The sequence below is a fragment of the Delphinapterus leucas genome, chromosome 3 (assembly GCF_059928025.1).
Source record: "Delphinapterus leucas isolate spDelLeu-1000000601 "Yukka" chromosome 3, BTC_Dleu_Yukka2, whole genome shotgun sequence".
Classification (NCBI taxonomy): Eukaryota; Metazoa; Chordata; class Mammalia; order Artiodactyla; family Monodontidae; genus Delphinapterus; species Delphinapterus leucas.
The window spans coordinates 31,569,051-31,586,901 of NC_143131.1; the positions used below are offsets into that span (position 1 = coordinate 31,569,051).

The 17,851-nt window shown below is 40.6% G+C and overlaps 1 protein-coding gene across 1 annotated transcript in view; it reads left to right on the plus strand.

Moving 5' to 3' along the window:
• The first annotated feature begins 9,984 nt into the window (after positions 1–9,984).
• The window catches only part of SLC1A3 (solute carrier family 1 member 3), an 88,562-nt gene continuing 80,695 nt past the window's right edge, over positions 9,985–17,851 (plus strand). The window contains exons 1-2 of the mRNA XM_022599212.2: positions 9,985–10,270; positions 11,876–12,147. Coding sequence (XP_022454920.1) covers positions 11,967–12,147 — 181 coding nt within the window. The 5' untranslated portion in view covers positions 9,985–10,270; positions 11,876–11,966. The remainder of the gene's footprint in view (positions 10,271–11,875; positions 12,148–17,851) is intronic.

The window sequence follows — 17,851 nt, forward strand, 5'->3', positions numbered from 1 at the left end:
TCCCTTTGCTTGTTTGTTCTTTTCCTTTTTCTTAACCCTGATCACACCAGTTTTAATTCATGCAGTCAAATGTGCATTTTTAAATCTCCAGGCAGCTCTCAGCAACTCAAGACTAGCCTGAAGGATGGACCTTCTTCCGTAAAGCCCCAGGATCAAATAAAGATTGCAATCTCATCCAGCAGACCCAAGAGAAGAGTTCTAAACAGCCAGCAAGGAAGCAATGAATTCTCTGTGATAAGAAGTTGAGAAGACCAGACATGCCAGGTGGGTGAAAGGAATGCCAGAGGCGTAGCTCCAGGATTGACATATATATACATATACTGACTGTATTCCCGGGGCAGGATTTGCTCGGTCCTGGCTCTGGTACTGAATTTGTAGTAGAAGACTAGTGCAAAGGGTAGTTAACCAGGGGTAAATTTACCCTTTGGCAGGCCTCCTTTCCCTAATTCCACCCCACACATTTTAACCTGGAGACAAACCCTGGGCTGAAATTAGATTAGGACTACATTTTAATCACCAAACTGTTCCATAACAATAGGCCTCACCTGGTGGCTCCAGTTTCCTGGAAGAATTTGAAAGCTGGACCGGTAGTTCTGAGTCACATTGGATTTTGTGGAAAAAAAATGTAAGCAGAGGAAGGCTACCTTGCCAAGGATGTGAGGAGTGGTTCTGTCTTAAAAATTACATTTGAAAAACTTAACAGACATCTAAAGAGGGGTCCCAATAGATTATCTAATAAAATTATTCCCTCTCTTCTACATGCTGGTGAAAGCTGCTTTTTCTAGTCTTCTCTGTCTGCCTCATAAGTGTTAGCAATTATTATCCTTTTGTGGATCTACTGCCTCCGAGACATAACTTCCCATAATGGAATTGAAGAAAACGAGGATTTTGACCCGAGTGTGGATTTGGGGTGGGGCTGAGGCAGGGGTGTGGATGAGAAGGCATTTCGTTTCTGCTGATAAAGACCCTGGAATATGAGAGAACGTGGGCCACCAGGGGATCACTCCTGTGGCATCTTTGTTACATTTGGATACCCTGTTCCTTTTGGTTCATGAAGATTGGGTAGTTCTCCGAAAGTTTTAGGGGCTGATTTTGTGGTGGTAGCTGTGATTGCTTATTTGGCCAGATTCTAGAGAAAAGACTTGAGCATTTTACACACTGCATTAATACAAAGCTATCTTTGATTCTGAAAGTCGCACCCAAAGACTTTTCTTCAACCCAAGAGATGCTTGTCAAGAAAGCAAAGGTGGGGGAGGAATAAATTAAGAGTTTAGGATTAACAGATATACACTACCCTATATAAAACATATAAACTACAAGGATTTACTGTATAGCACAGGGAACTATAGTCAATATCTTGTAATAACCTACAATGGAAAAGAATCCAAAAACTGAATACACACACACACACACACACACACACACACACACACGTATGTGTAGCCAAATCACTTTGCCGTGCACCTGAAACCAACACAATATTGTAAATCAGCTATACCTCAATTAAAAAGAAAAGAAAGCAAGGTATCCAAGCTGTTTCTACCTTCTTACTCTCTACTTGTCTAAAACACGGTGTGCTCAACCTCTTCGGTCTTTTCTTTCGGCTGCGCCATGTTTTAATAGCCACTCTTGAGTCCGTGCTGTGTCTTTCCTCCTGGGTTCTTCCACCTGGAAGACTCTCCCTAGCTATTCCTAAGTGTGCAAAACACTTCACCCGCAGAGCTCCTTCTGAAATTCTGCTTCTACCGTGCAACCCTCCCTTTTCCCTGCAAACTGTCTGTCTAGAGAGTTTTATTTTTCAATTTCATCAGGTCTTATTCGGTCATCTATCTCACTGTGCATCTGTTTTCCCTACAGCACTGGAAGCTCCTTGAGGACCGCAACCGTTTTGCCCTTCTCTGGGTATCCCACCTTCCCTCCAGTGCCTTCAAACCTAGTGGGAATTGGTGCAATTCGGAGGACAGTGTTTTCCTCGGGAGTGTTCATTCGCAGAGCAGAACTGTGTGGCACTCAAGTGCCTGAGCTTTGAAAGCAAGCGGCCTGTGGTGGAATCTCAGTCCAGCCACTTAACCAGCTTGTGACCTTGGCTGGTTGCTAATCCTCTCAGAACCTCAATTCCTTCGCTGGTAAAGTGGGAATGATGAAATTTAGTAACAATAGGTTTGCTGTGACAAGTAAAGGAGGGAAATGTAAAGCACTTGGCACAGTGCCTGGCACATAGAAAAGATTTAATAAATGGTAGCTGTTTTATAATTATTACTCTGACCCTTAGCATTAAACCTCTAGCAGAGACCAAAATATTCTCACCACATGCTAATCTATTTAAATAAATTGGGAGAGAATGGACTGGAGCGGGGGTCTCGCCAGCTCCACCAAGTCCAAGAACGCCTCTATAAAGAGTAATCACTTTATAACGGTGCTGTCTTTCCAACAGAAAGACAATGAGAGTCACATATGTGATTTTAAGTTTTCTATTGGCCACGTTAAAAGAAGCAAAAAAGAAACAGGTGAAACTGTCTTTAACATAGTTTTAATATATTTTACTTAACCCAGTATCTAAAATATTATCATTACAAGCGCGTAATCAATATGAATAATTATTAATGGGATACTTAACATTTTTTTGGATCAGGTTTTCAAAATCCAATATATACTTCACACTTACAGCACATCTCAATTTGCAGTAGCCACATTCAAGCACTCCAATACATGCGGCCAGTGGCTACCATATTGGGCAACAATAGCTTTATAACACTGCAGCTGAAAATATCTGTCTCATCAGTGAGTCGCGTCTTACCAGGCTTTCACTGTATGTTTGTCTGAAGATGATCAGGGCTGGGCGTGTGAGCACCGGGTTCTGGTGCTGGTTTCGACCTTCACTTAGTTGACTTTGGGCAAACCATTAATTTGGCTTTGTTGCATTTCCTGCATCTATCCTGGAGCTTAACTAGGTCACAAGGACATAAAAACTATGACCCATTGCTCAGTCCAGTCCGTCTCATCACCACCCATCATCCCCTCCACCCACCCCAGGCCTGGGCGTGAGACCTGAAAAACATACTCCCATACATCTTACCTGTGATTGAATTTACTAAAACAAACCATGCCTCTATAAGATTTATTCATTGAAACATCACTAGCACCGTGGGGTCCTTAGAGTTTACTTTAAACCTTTTGTCTTTTCCTCTGAGATTATTCCAGATTATGAGAACGTTATTCTCAAAATCTGAGTACTTCGAGTTACCCGATCCAGTCATTTCCATATCTTGCCCTGGGAACCCATTCAGGGTCCAGATGCTGGTGGTGGGGAGAAGGGAGGGGACACCAGAGGAAGTATAAATCTAGTGGCTCTGGGCATCCCACCCGGACATTAGGCTTATCCCTGATGTGCTGTATTACCATTTGTTTCATCATGAGATTTTATTTGAACAAAGGGTTTCTCTAACGACAAAAATAATACAATTTTGAAATGAGTTTGATGTCCTTTATTCAGTGAAAACAACCCATGGACTGGAGAAGCACAGTCCCTCACAGGCAGTGGAGCAACCGTCCCGAGGGATTTGGGGCCAGGGTGACTTTGTAGAGCTTTAGAAGAGGCCACGCTGAAAGGGGGCATGATTGGCTAGAGGTCCTTATAAGGCTGACAGGTCCTATTCCTAGGTAAGGTAAGCTAGCTAAAGCAGAGTGGGAGGACTGGAGTTCGTATGTTAGGTTTCCTTGACAGTGCAGGCTGTCTGAGGTTTCGATTTGTGACATCGGCCCATATACGAATTAACTTTATCAGGTTAAAAAAAGTTTGAAGCTTAGTTCTTGCCTCACCTTTTGTTTGGAGTCGGGGGAGTCTCCCAATATTTACCCAAGCTTCCATCACCAGACCCCAGCCTCAGTGTATTTTTCTCCAAGGCTATATTATCTCCCCTAGTTTCATCTGTTGATATTAAGAGATTTTGGTACTGGATTCATGCAACTCTGATAGAAACACCCATTTACAACTGAGGTCTAGCGACAGGAGTGAACTTGTTACCCCAAGTGAATTTTATTTCTTCAGGTGTGATCCTGTGTGAGGAGGCAGCAGGGTGAGGGAGGACGCTTGGCTTTACCACTTCTGTGACCCAGAGGTGAGCTGCCTCACGAGCCCAGAGCCATTCCTCTGCCCAGCCAAGGAAAATGGGATGGGTAGCATTCCGGAGGTTTCTTCCTTGGTCTTTCAATTTAGAATCAAGCTATAGATGTGGCATTAGCAGAAGATGGACTTTGATTCCAGGGTACAGCACAAATCTTGAATGTATATTTTAAAGCATAAAATAACTTTATTCTGACCTTACCCCAAATTACTCTCACAGCATCCAATGACCAAAAATTATTTCAGCCTCTAAGATTGATTTGTGTGCAAGACCCAGACAGTTTGCACCATTCACCCTGTTTTCTCAACTCAAAGCTGCATTTTCTCTTGCTTAAAAAATTTGCATATTTTCTCAGTGCCTGTTTCTGACTCACAATAAACAATGCCCAGAGCTCCTGCCAAAAAAATGTCCAAATGCGAAATAGTTGCTATAATAGTCGTTTTTGTGATGGCAACTTTGAGCTGTGCGCTTTTAAATTATAATTACTTTTTTTCCTTACAAAAGAGGTGTATCTGTCTTGATTGCTGTAATTATGATTCTATACCAGCAAACACTTATAAAAGATTCATGTCATCACTGTGCTTCATAAAACCCGTGCCCTTCAGTAAGCTTCCTCTGGTGACTGTTTACATGTTTGTGTTTAATTTGTGGCAGAGGAATCTAATGAGAAGCCATTAATCACTGAGTGCATATAAAAATTTGTGACACTAACTAAATACATCGAAGTGGGTGGGGCAAGCCTATTATTGGCATGACATGATTTAGAATCATAGATTGTTGAAAGAGAAAGCGACTTGAGCAAAATAAGGTAGCCTAACCTCATTTTACAGACAACATTCAAATTTGGGAGAGGAGGAACTTGTGGTTTAGTGATTGAAAACACGATGGGGGCAAGAATGGGGGGACCTAAGTTCTAAACCTGGACCTAGTACTAAGGAATCCTGGCACAAGCTGACATGACTTCCTCATTCATCCTTGTTCTGGGACTTCCCTGGTGGTCCAGTCGTTGAGACTCCACGCTTCCACTGCAGGGGGGCCCAGGTTCAATCCCTGGTCGGGGAACTAAGATCCCACATGCCGCGCAGCCAAAAAAACAAAACAAAACACATCTTTGTTCTCAAGGATGATGGGTGGAATCCATGGATTGATGAGGGGGACCCCTGAGGGAGAGAAGAGGGGGAAACTGAGATAGCTTCTGACCGCCACCTCCCACCCGTTCCATTAGAGCAGCTCCACTTGGATCTCTTTTATATTGTAATGATTGAAAAAGGAATCCATTAGTTTTTCTCCCCTTTTTTAAGTTTGATGTTTACTGATGTCCTTTCTCCAAGTTTTAGGATTGGAGATGGACTGATACAATTTCTCATATTTGTGGCTGTGATGTGTCCATTTATTGATACAGCAACTCTTACTTAACCAAGCAACCTTCGGTACTGATGACTGGGTAGGCAGTAGTTATAAAGATAAGCTCTGCTCTCAAAGGGCCCACAGTCTAGAAAGAGAGAGTTACAGAACAGGGTGGTAATCACTCTGGAAATTTAAACCCAGGGAGTCTTGGGAGCACATAGGAAGGGCAATCAACCCTGTCAGGGATTGGAGGAGGAGAGGGAACAGGAGAAGTTTAGGGTTGACTTTCCAGAAGAAATAACAGATGGTAGGCCTTCCTTTTAATATTCTTTACTCTTTTTTCTCTTTGTCTTAATAAAAGCTACTGGAGACTCCTTTTGGAAAAAGATGAGAAACCAAATTTCCGTGAACTGTCAGGAACTCTTGTCACTCACTGACTGTAATGCTGGGCAAATTGCTCAATCCCTTGGAACTCCATGTCAACATCTGGATATACAGGGCTAGTGATAATAGCATGTTCCTCAAAGCACTGTCACAAAGATCAAATTAGATAGTGTGTGTAAAAGTGTTTCTGAAACTATAAATTCCTATAAAAATGTCGACTATCATTGTTGCTCACACTGCCAAAACCTTTCATTCCCACTAACCTACCCGATCTTTCCCAGCTACACTAAGATTCTGGTCCTGTGGAGGTTTGGCTCGTTTTGAAGAACTGGGAAAAGAGCCATTTCACAACATGAGTCATAATTAATAGCAATAACACTTGTGAAATATTCATTAAAAAGCAGACCCTCTTTAGTTTTAGTATGAAGAAAATGTGTTACATTGCTTTAAACCGCCATTATGTCCAACTCTTAGCTAACTTGGGATAAAATGGTTGGTATAATTTCTCACCACCTGCAGATCTATTGAGGGGGGTCCTGTTATTCTTCTTACCTATTATGTTGGGGTTCCCTAGGCCTCTACCCTTACTCAGACCACTTCTTAAACCCATTCAGAGGTCACAACATTAGAATGTGCTAGAGGAACACACTGGGAACAAGTGAAGTGGGTGGGTCAGGTGACCTGGAGAGGAAGCACCTCTAGTGGAGGTGGTCTCAACTCAATGCCAGCCTATCCCTTGGGGCTCAATACCATGAGGTTGTCTGTACTCTTCAATAGAATTTTTTTTTTTTTTTTAATGTGAGCGTGAACTACCCCCGTTTGTAAATGCTCCTCTGCCCCTTTGGGTCCTAACTAAAGTCTTGTTCTCTCAAAGGGTTTGCATCAACCTAAAACTAAAATCACTCCAGTGCTTAAATCCTGTGGCTCCCTCTTGCCTAGGAATAGAGTTCAAGGTTTTTTCATTTGCTGTTTTGGGTCCTCTGTACGTACAAGGCTGAGCCAGGAACAGGTCCTCCAAGGATTTCTGAGTCCTCGTAGGGAGACCTGGTAAATAGGCTCCAGCACAGAGTTCCCATAACTTTCTGTGGGGCCCCCCTACTGCCCACTGTGCAATAATTACAGATGTGTCTGTGGACCCCTAGAGAAAAGGGGCTGGTATTTGGAGCTCAGGACTTGCTCAAGGTTTGTTGAACGAGTGAGTAGGATAAAGGTTAATTATAGTTCACCTCTATAGTTGGGTTTTTCAGGCTTCACATAGGTTTAAGATAAACCCAAATCATTAAAAACCTAACCAGAATTCACCATCAATTTTTTGTTGTTTTGCTTTTTACATTCAAACCTAAGAAGGAAAAAATTTAAGACAAAATGAAAGACCAACTACCACAAGTACTACGTCTACTCCTGCTACCTCTAGTGCTTCCCCTGGGGTTAAATCAAGTCCCCTTCATTGTCTTAACATTCTACAATTTCCAAATTGTAGAAGGAAAATTGACATTCCTTATGGTGATTCTAAAACGTAAACTATTTGAACAAGGAAGGAAAAAATCTCCCATGAAATTACAAATAAAAGTGGAAAATATTCAATAAAGGTTAAAAGGATTTCTAATCATATTCTTCCTCAAATTCCAGAATTTCCTTATCTTGACTGCTGAAATGTGATTGTTCTGTACTATGTTACGACACTTACTTGTTAATCATGATCCCTCATACTTGAAACTAATGGAGTTCAAGGATAGGTTGGATTTGGTTGTTTCCTGTTATGGTGACATTCCCCAACCCCCAAATGAATTTACCTACAGCATACTTTATAATAGCATGTTCAAAGAAAATTCTTGGAAAAATTTTTAAAAGGAGCAGGTTTTGCCACATCTTTTTTTTTTTTAAACTCTGAAATACCAAAATTAATGTGATTTCCTAGCTCTGTGTCTCCTACCCAGAGTAGCTTTAAATGAAATACATATAGAGACATATAGAGACATGTTCATAATTTCTTGCTGTTTCACTTATTTAGTATTTCTAAGAAGGAAAAAATGTTTGAATGCTCAAGGGTCTTATTTATAAAATAGAGGAAAAGGAAGAAATATGTGTTGAGTAAATCCAAGTTGTCCTGAGGGCATTATTGCTATAGCTTTCCAAAAGAGAAAGTGGTACTTAAAAGAAGTAGTTCCCAATATGTCCCCCAGACTAAAACCTTGTAATTCAGATGAACTCTGAACTGAAACTTTTTGCATCTCATTTTCTCATTGGGTTTTTATTACAGCCAACAAAACTTTCAGTGGTGAATTATTTCCCTTCTCCGGGGTTCACCAGACTCCCATAATGTCTGTGCAAACTAAAATAATGAAGTGGTTTTTAACCAAGCTTTGGGGATTAGAAAAAAGGAAAAAAGAAGGGGCACTAGGGCCTTCTCATCTCTATGCTAACCAAAGTGTGGTTTTTCTAGTGCTTTTTCTTGCCTATAAAAAAAACAGAATTAAAAACGAAAATGCCACCTGACTTGAAACTCCATTAAAAATCATATAAAGATTTCTCTTTTAAGTTCTCTTGAAATACAGGTCACTTCCACAAGAAATGTGAACAAATTAGTCGTAAACCCATGGCTCAGAGAGGACCTAGTGTAGTAAATAAATGCTTTAAAATGTAGTCATGGCATTGAGAAATGACATGTGCTCCATGTACCTAGGCCAGAAGTGCGAACATAAAAATAAGTGATTTTGTTTTAGCACAGAAGGTTGCAAAGTGTTTTGTTTAATACTCTTATATTATGTCATTCATTCATAGGAGTTGAATTTAATGTTTACTATGTATCAGGTATAAGACCCATTCTTGCCCTCAAAGAACTTACAATTTAGTTGAGAAGCCAAAATTTAACAGGATTTTTTAAAAGAAAGGAGCAGTAGGAGACAGTGGAACTATGTGTTAAACTATGTGATATGGATGCTAAGTGACCTAGGAGATAAGAGGAAGAGAAAGATTGCTGAGGGGTGGGACTGGCAGAGGTAGATATTCTCAATAATCTCTTAAAATGATGCAAGTTTAAAACTTGTTATAATTGCTGCTAATTTATAATTTTAGCATTTACATGATTCACCGTTGCTTTCCAACCAGGAGCTCTTCAAAAGAGTATATACATGCAACAGTTGAAGCTTGGCAGGAGACATACCTTTAGAATCTCCCTGGATTTGCTAATAAGGGAAAAAGACATACTTTCTTGTTGGAAAACAGACACAAGAATTAAGCAGATTTTGCAAGGAGAATATGAGATTTAATAAACAGGAATACAGCACTCTGTAATTTTTGGTATGAGTTTTGTTTCTGTTAAACATTTTTCTTCATACTAAACAAGTTCTAAGTTTTGGAGTTGAGCCAGGCTCAAAAAAAATTTTTTTTAATTTTTAAAAATCGACTTCACAATCTATTTCCTTCTTAAGAAAGGTGGACTAAAAGTGCAAGTTATATTCTCAAGGCAATGAGAATTTTCTAGTTCCTAAAAATGATGAGGCAGGAGGGGGTGTGGGGGACATTTAGCCTCCTTTAAAATTGAGGCATCTGTCTGCACAGCAACTTATCTTTTGAAATTACCAAACTTCAAGTGTGCATTTATACTCTTGGTCTTAAAATGCTTTTTACTTGAGTAGTTTGGCAAAGATCCTGGCATCTTTGTGCTTCTTACCTTTTTGAATCTTTGCAACACAGACGGTGAGCTAAATTAGATTTGCTATTGCTATAATAGAGTTTAAACTGCTAAAACAGAGGCATGTTTCAGCTTGTGTTTTGAGTAAGTTTAGGCAAGGTTAGAGAATTATAGTATTTTTTTTCTCTATACTTGATTGCGTTCCGGGTCTTCCCAAGAAATGTCAGTTATTTCCCCAATTCTAAAAAGAGGGACTCTTTCATCATAACAGTTGTACAACCAGGCAAAAGAGCACACTCTCGTGTTTCCTTAAGGGGAGGAAACCTGCCATTATGTGAGATAATTAACTTTAGCCTCAGAAAAGTCTTCTTTGAAACGTTCTAATCAAGACTTCAAGCTTTCTGAGTGTTGTGTGCGCTTTATTCTTCAATTCTTCCTGGTCCCGGTTTTGCATTTCTAATGAAGGTGAACTGACAAAGCTGGAAAAGTGGTCTAAGGAGCAAAACAAAGCCAGCAAGCATGCTTCTGGTGCGCCAAGATTAATCAATATTCCAGAAACCTCGGCTTTCCTCCCTCCTTCCCTGTGGTGTTTTCATTTTTCCCCACTCCCCCTTTCCCGGGCACAGACTCCGCCCCTTTTCTTAAGTTGCCCCGATAGTAATTTGCAGTTTCAGAGCACATGCACGCCTTGCTCGCTGCGTTTTGTTGCTCCGCTGTACCTGCTGGGAATTCACCTTGTCATTGCCTGGGGTATCTTCCACCCGTTACAAAATCAGAAAAGGTAAGTCTGACGTCCTGTATTCCTGCTGGGCTACATTTCTCGTTCCATTTCTCTGCCAGTGTATTTTGTTTCCCGAGCAGAGGAGTAGCGAGAGTAAAAGCTAGCCATTTTGGTAGATAAAGTCCATGTTAGTAATTTAATGCATTGAGCGTGTGGTGTCTATTTACGCCGTGTCCTCTCTTAATCTGGAGTTGAGTCATTCAGGGTGGATGGGGGGCAGATTGTGGTTCGAGCTCTAGAAAAGAATCAAGGCTGAGCTGGTCTGTTTTAAAGTGACTGGTAAAGGGAATCAGAGATTAGTAGGAGAGAAAAAAATTTGGTCTCTCGTGTCTCCTCTTCTTCACTTCTCCCTAAACTTTTAATCTGCTGTGAAGTCTTGAGCGAGTTGTACGTCTTATTATCACTGACCCCAGCCTGCAATTTTATTTAAAAGTCAAAACTGTTAAGACTAGTCTTTTTTTCCGCACCTGGATTTGCCAAAAGCTTCCGAGGAGTCTCTTGCTTTCTAGCTACCTCCTACACGGACGCACACACTGGCTTTTCGCGTTGCCAGATACACACGTCCACAGGCACGACTTGATTTTTTACTTGGATTTATCATGGGAAAGGTTACGGATTAGAAATCTTGTAAAACAGCAGGAGGAATCCCTTGATCTTTCAAAACAGCTGATTTCCACCAAGGAGAGATTTACTTAGATATATTTGAATAACCTAGGAGCACTTTAAAGAAACTAGAAACCACACGCTGTAACGTTTGGAATGAAAATTGAATTAATCTCCTCATCTATTCTAGAAATCCTAAATTTTAAAATACTGAGAAGTGGGTGATAGCTTCCTCAGAAGACGCCAGCATGTTTGCCACAAAGACAAATGCTACTTTGTACTTCTACCTGGGACCAAAATGAAGATGAATTATGATTTCAGATAATTTATAAACGTGCCCAGTGCACTTAGCTTATTTTATGAAAAAAAAAAAAAGTTACCACGTGAAAGGGTCAAATGTATTTCCCAGGGCCTGTGGGTACTTGTGTTCTTTTCATAAGCATATTTACTAGTTGATATTATCGTGGGTTTTTTCTTAATGCAGAAAGTAGTTACTTTATTATATATAACAGCAACCTCTGACTGTGAAATCTCAGTATCTTAATTCATTTCATTGACCTGGTTATGCCTTTGCCATGTATACAACATGAGCCATTAAGTATAATTACTGAGCGTTTCCTGTGCGTTTAATTCAATTGGACATTTATTGAGGGCGAACATTGTGCAAAGTACTTGGCTAGGTTCTGGGGGATCGGGTGGGGGTAACGGTGCTCAGTCACACCCAGCTCTGATGAGCCCTTTTATAGCTTCACTGGAGAGGGAAGGACAAATGTTTAAAAATGTAACACAAGTACCTGCTCATATATTCTGGATTTATGCACATGTCTCACACGTGGTCCAGTAAAATATGCACATTCTAGCCTTGAGATCTGGCATTGCCACTCTCCAGCCCTTGATTCCTACTGAGATTATGCAGTTTGCCAACAGCTTCCCCTGGTGTCGGGCAGCCCTGATTTCTCACCCCTGGAGGCTGTAATTCTTGTCTCTTTCTCTCTCGTCTAGTTGTGTTCTTGAACACCAAAGAGGACTGGCTTTCTGGGGCTGATTCCGTGACATTGAAGTTCAAAGAAGAGACACTCTGCAGAAGTAAAATATGACTAAAAGCAATGGAGAAGAGGCCAGGATGGGAGGCAGGATGGAGAGATTCCAGCAAGGGGTCCGTAAACGCACACTCTTGGCCAAGAAGAAAGTGCAAAACATCACAAAAGAAGATGTTAAAAGTTACCTGTTTCGGAATGCTTTTGTGCTGCTTACTGTCACTGCAGTCATTGTGGGTAAGTCATTTGATAACAAGCGAAAAAAAAAAAGCACAACTAGATCTTGTTTCTCGGGGGCATCTGACTGCCTGGGAATATTATCAGATGAACTGATTGTAGGTATTCAAAAGGATAGCCCAGGCTTTCCTCTGAATTTGAAGATTCTTTTTCTCCTTTAAATGACAGTCTGTTGGCACATTTGGAGCAACATGTGGTAAAACATGTGGGAATCTGAAAGAATCTCATTAGGCATTATGCAAATCAATTGATTGTGTGAAGAAGGGAAATAAATCAAATGTTTCTCCATCTCATGTAAGGATAAAAGAGGATAATTTAATCTTAAGACCTGAGCAGTTAAGTAACAATAGAAACAAGCAAGTGCTCTAGATTTGTCCAAAATGTGATCATTATGCAATGTCACTTTCACTTAAAACTAATGTACACTATTGGTATACGCAGAATGAGACACAGGTCCCTAATAGTAATTATATTCTAACTGGTGCTGACTTGCAGCTGAATATCAACACAGACATAGAGACCGAATCTTTTCTGTTTGTACACTGTCTCGTCCAGTGACTGGGAAAGGTAAATTAGGGGAAATGTAAACACAGATCCCTCATTCATTGCCTCTAAGTGTCTGCCATAAATAGCTAAACCTTTTTTAAAACATTTCAGTCTATTACTAATTTAGCATTGTTGACAGCAATCTGTACAAATAAAACATTATTGTTTTGTTTGATTTATTGGTATCTGAAATTATAGTTCATTATAATTAGCAATTATATCTGCTAGTTGTAGGTAGCATTAATCTTCCTTTAAAATATAGCTGAAAAACCTACTTACTCAGAATTTTTGAACCAATATAGAAATCCTTAGGCTGGTAAACAGATAAGCCAATGTCATGTTGTAAAAAATGCTATAACTTAAATTTCTACTAATCTGCCACCAAAAAAAGGCTTTAATCTCTACCTTGGAGTTTGCCAAGATCACCATCAAATATAAGAGGTAATGACAATAAAAACTTAGAAAATTCTGTAGCATGTAAATATAATTATAACTTTATCTCCAAAAATAGGATTCTTAGATTGCAGGCAAATAGGAATATAGCAGAAGAGTAGTTTGTCACAAGACTTTAGATATATTCCATTTCAACATCTTTGGCTCCTTTCAGTAATTGTTGGTGATTAATGACTCTTCAATTAATTCCAGAGATGTTCAAAAAGAAAGTTTCCTGATTGACTCAGAGAAGTAATGGCTTCCTTTAGGTCTCCGGGTTTGAATATCTTCCCGGAAGAAGTATTTCAGTGCTGTATCATTGTCTTGGAAGTTGATGTAAAATACAGTATTCTCATCTCGGTTTTTTTCTTTGAATTACAGTCGTTGTCAAGCCAAGTAATAGCTGTGTAATAATAATTGTGAGCGATTGTACAGCACTATTCCAGCTACTTCCTAGGTGTTTTGCTTATATTAGCTCACTTAATCCTTAAACAAGCTTATGAAGGCAGTGGGTAGGTATGATTACTCTGATCCTCATTTCATAGTTAAGGAGACTAAGCACGGAAAGATCAAGCAACTTGCCCAAAGTCACGCAGCTAGTAAATGCTAGAGGTGAAAGTCAAACTCAGGCTGTCTAGTGCCAGAGGCCATTCTCTTAACCACTCTGCCATCCCAGCTCAGTGCTCTCCTGACTAGCTGACATCTTGTGAGAGTTGCCAGGAAGAAAAATGCTGCCATGTCTTGGTACAGGCCAATTACCAAGCAATGCTACATGCATTCACATAGCTTTGTCATTTTGCTACACGATTTACTCAGTTAAACTCAGCAGAAAACGTATAATTCTCCTACAAATGATTAAGCTGCATTCCTCTTTCATTTAACAAATACCCATTTATTTTGCAACCCTATACGTATAATAATAGAGCTCAGTGATACTGGGGTATGTTTGGAAAAGATGCAGAAACATTGATTCAAAATGGTGTTCTAAACACAAGAGTTCCATTTCTGGGACAGAAATGTTTCAGGTGAAGAACACAGAAATGGAAAGTGATAAAACCTGAACATGGAAATCAGATCAATGGGGAACGAAGTTCTTAAGTGATTACAAAGAAATAACATCTCTGATAGAAGGAAGATAGTGGCAGGATTTAAGAGTCCATTTTCTCTTTGAGTTCTGGGATCATTTCCTAGCCCAAAGAGGACTTTCCCTAAGATTTGTGAGAATTGTGATGAGTTGGCTGAGCTGGGGTAGATAACTTGGCAGGATGCCCTCAGGGTTGGCTTTACTAATGGAAACTGAGGAGGTAGAAGTAACAAGAAGAAGGCACTAACAAAGAAACGAATAAAGAGGTCTCATTGACAGTCAGACCACTGAGTCTACACCAAAGACTTGGAATCGCAACTTAGTAGCAAACAGATTTAGGAGAGAAGGAAGAAGCCTTCAGCTATCTCTTGGTGCCTCTTCCACTGAGGGCCCAGTGAAAACAAAGGCTCATTTAGCTTGCCACTGGGTACCATGTCTACATCAACCCTAAAAGAAATAATAGGAAAAGGACATGTCTGGGACATCAACTCTCAAATTTATTTGCTGCAGCACAAGGAAAGACTGGAAAGATGCTAGGAAGGAAGAAGAAAAGAGTTATTTTCTCCAAAGATGAAATGACAAGAAAGAACTATAGCTATTACTTGGTTTTCTTTTTTAATTTTAATTTTTATTTATTTATTTTAAAATTTATTTATTTATTTAGGCTGCATCGGGTCTTAGTTGTGGCATGCATGATCTTCGTTGTGGTGCATGGGCTTCTTTTTAGTTGTGGCGTGTGGGCTCTAGAGCACGCAGGCTTAGTTGCCCTGTGGCCTGTGGGATCTTAGTTCCTCGACCAGGGATCAAACCCATGTCCCCTGCACTGAAAGGTGAAATCTTAACCACTGGACTGCCAAGGAAGTCCCAATTACTTTGTTTTCAAATTCTTAGGTTTTGATCACTTTTACTAAAAAAGACTGGGAAAATCTACGTAGTGGGGTGAATTTTTTGTTCAGTCTGTGTTCTTTCATCTTTTTGAAATAAAATAAATGTGCATTTAGTGTGTGGAAATAGAAGCTAGAAATACAGAGGAGGAGTAGAGACATGTTGAATGCATATATTCAAAAAAAGTAGGGAATTGTAGATATTTCACTACCAATTCCTCTACAAACACAGGCATAGAACCACATGTGCAATGTGATGTCATTTCTATGCAATGACATTTCTAATGTCATTTCTAAGCCATGTCAAAGTCTGAAAGTGCCAGGCTGCAAAGCCCATGTAACGGGAGCAGGCTAGCAACTTGAAAGAAGGCAGTGGCAAGTGCTAAGTCCCTTTAAGATAGTTCATCATTAAAGCATTTGATGAAGTGTCTTCCAGGGCTATAGCAGGCAGCTGTCTGACAAAAACACACTGAGAAGAGTGGTCACTGTCTTTCTTCCTCCGGGAAGCACTTTCTACTTCCTACTGTGGTCAGTTGTGTCAGAGGGACCTCAGACATCTCCCTGAAAGAAAGAAAAATCATTTGTCATGTTCAAGTCACAGAATGTCACTCATCTATTATCTGCTAAATAAATACATTTTTTTTTTTTAAAGATTCAATGCTATTCAGCAACTTAACAAATATTGGATGTTGTGTATCTGGCTCTATGCTATACAATGTGGCATCTCTGCCCTCAGGTGGTTTAGTAGGAGAGATGGATGAAAAATGAGATGACAAAGGAATATATGGGGTTCAGAGGTAGTAGTAGAGAAATTCGTAATATTTTTTGAAATTAGATCACATTGTATATACAGTTCTATATCGTATATGGTGTCTTTCTGTGTTGGTACTTTAGACGTTCTACTTTGTTATTAACAACCACATGTGGAACCATAGATGTGCCACATGGTAACATTTTTAAAGTGTGGCTTTTGATGAAGGATAGATCTGAATTCATATGCCGGCCGTACTTAATCACCGTGTGATCCTAAAGAAGGTGTTTACCTGTTCTGAAGTCTCAGTTTCCTGATCTATCGTTACATGTATAATATATATTGTGGACACTTATGTGGTGCCAAGCAGTGTTGTAAGTGTTGTCAGTATGTTAGCTTTATTTAATCCTCACAACAAGCCAGGGAGGGAGGTATTTTTATTCTCATTTTATAGATGAGGAAACCGAAGCTCAGATACTTATCCCACAGTTGATGCATTTTGACCGGGATTTAAATCCACCATTTTGGCTCCAAGTTCATACTCTTACCCACCACAGTGTTCTGGATGCTTAGTCCCTCCTCTCAGGAAATGTCTATTCTTGTTTTATTACACCAATTAGCTAAGGATGTGTACTGACCCATCAACAGGAGGGGTGGAAAGGAGAGACTGAATTGAGAATTCAGAACAAGGGTCACTCCTGAGTCCTGGTGGCTGATTGCATGTGAGTTGACAGAGAAGGTGGACTGCAGGTCGATGGTCTGATTTCTGGCTTGGGTGACCGAGTGGCGTTGGTACCATCAGTCATGGTGGAACACAGGAAGAAGACGGGGGAAGTAATAATGTCAGTTTTGGATGTGTTGAGTTTGAGATGCGGGCTGCCTCTGCAGTGGAGATACAGTGCAAGAGGCTCAGCATAAATAAAGATTTGGAAGGTAGCCTTACCATCTCCAGACTGAACGAAGACAGGTTCTGTCTTTGAAGGTAAACGAATAACGATCAATGCATCGGGTTATCCTACTGCATAAGCTACTCTGTAAGCGAGTCTATTCTGAGAGCAGTATTAACTCTAGGGCCCTTCTTTATAACTAGAAGCAATAATCTCCCAGAAATGCTGTAGTGGTATCCTGAGCCTTGGACATGTCATACAACATCCAGCCGAGTCAGTTAGTTCAGCCAAACAGGTTCATTAATGCAGTGAGCTCTCAGCTGCTGTCTGGACACAGCTAGCCAACTGCTTGAGTTAGTGGCCCCCATGCTGACACCTTTCAGCTTACTAAGAGAAGGGCATCTCCACCCAGGCTGAACAACAAGAATCCAAAGAATGGTGAACAGATTTCTGGGTTCAGATTTCCAGTTTCTTCAACACTTCCTGGAAAAGAGAAGGAGCTTCCAGAAGCTCGGGGCAGCCCCTCCCCTGGTGTTACCAGAGCCCAGCTAGTCACTGTCACTCACAGAGACTCCCTGGGCAGAGGGCTGGGCTGGAGGGTGAGCTAGGAAGCAGTGGATCCATAATGCCCTGCTCTGGAGAAGTGACATAGGGATAGAAAAATTGTTGGGGACAGCAATAGCAAATAGCCGACTTGCATTAGATCCCAGCCCTCCCTCCCACCGTCTCCAAAAGCATTCCAGAGAGCTGCCTCCTGTCCTGGGGATAGAGTCCAGGACTGAATAGGGGAGTAGATCAGAGCCACGGATTCTGGAGTCAGAAGCTTAGGTTGATGTCCCATTTCTGGAACTGATCCTCTGTTTCTTCATGTGTAAAATGGAATAATTATAACACCTCTCTGCCAAGATTCTATCCCAGTTCTGCCACTTACGACCATGTAACCTTAAATAATGTCCTTAAATGCTTGGCAGGCAAAGTGTCCGAAGAAACCGTCAACCCTTCGTCTTTGGCTTCCATCTGTGCTAGGGCGTCAAGTGAAAATACACGCGGGTTTGAGGATGCTGCTCGGCCAGAGGACTGAGAGCCAAGGGTGAGGGAGGACCGGGTGTGGGAAGGGGAG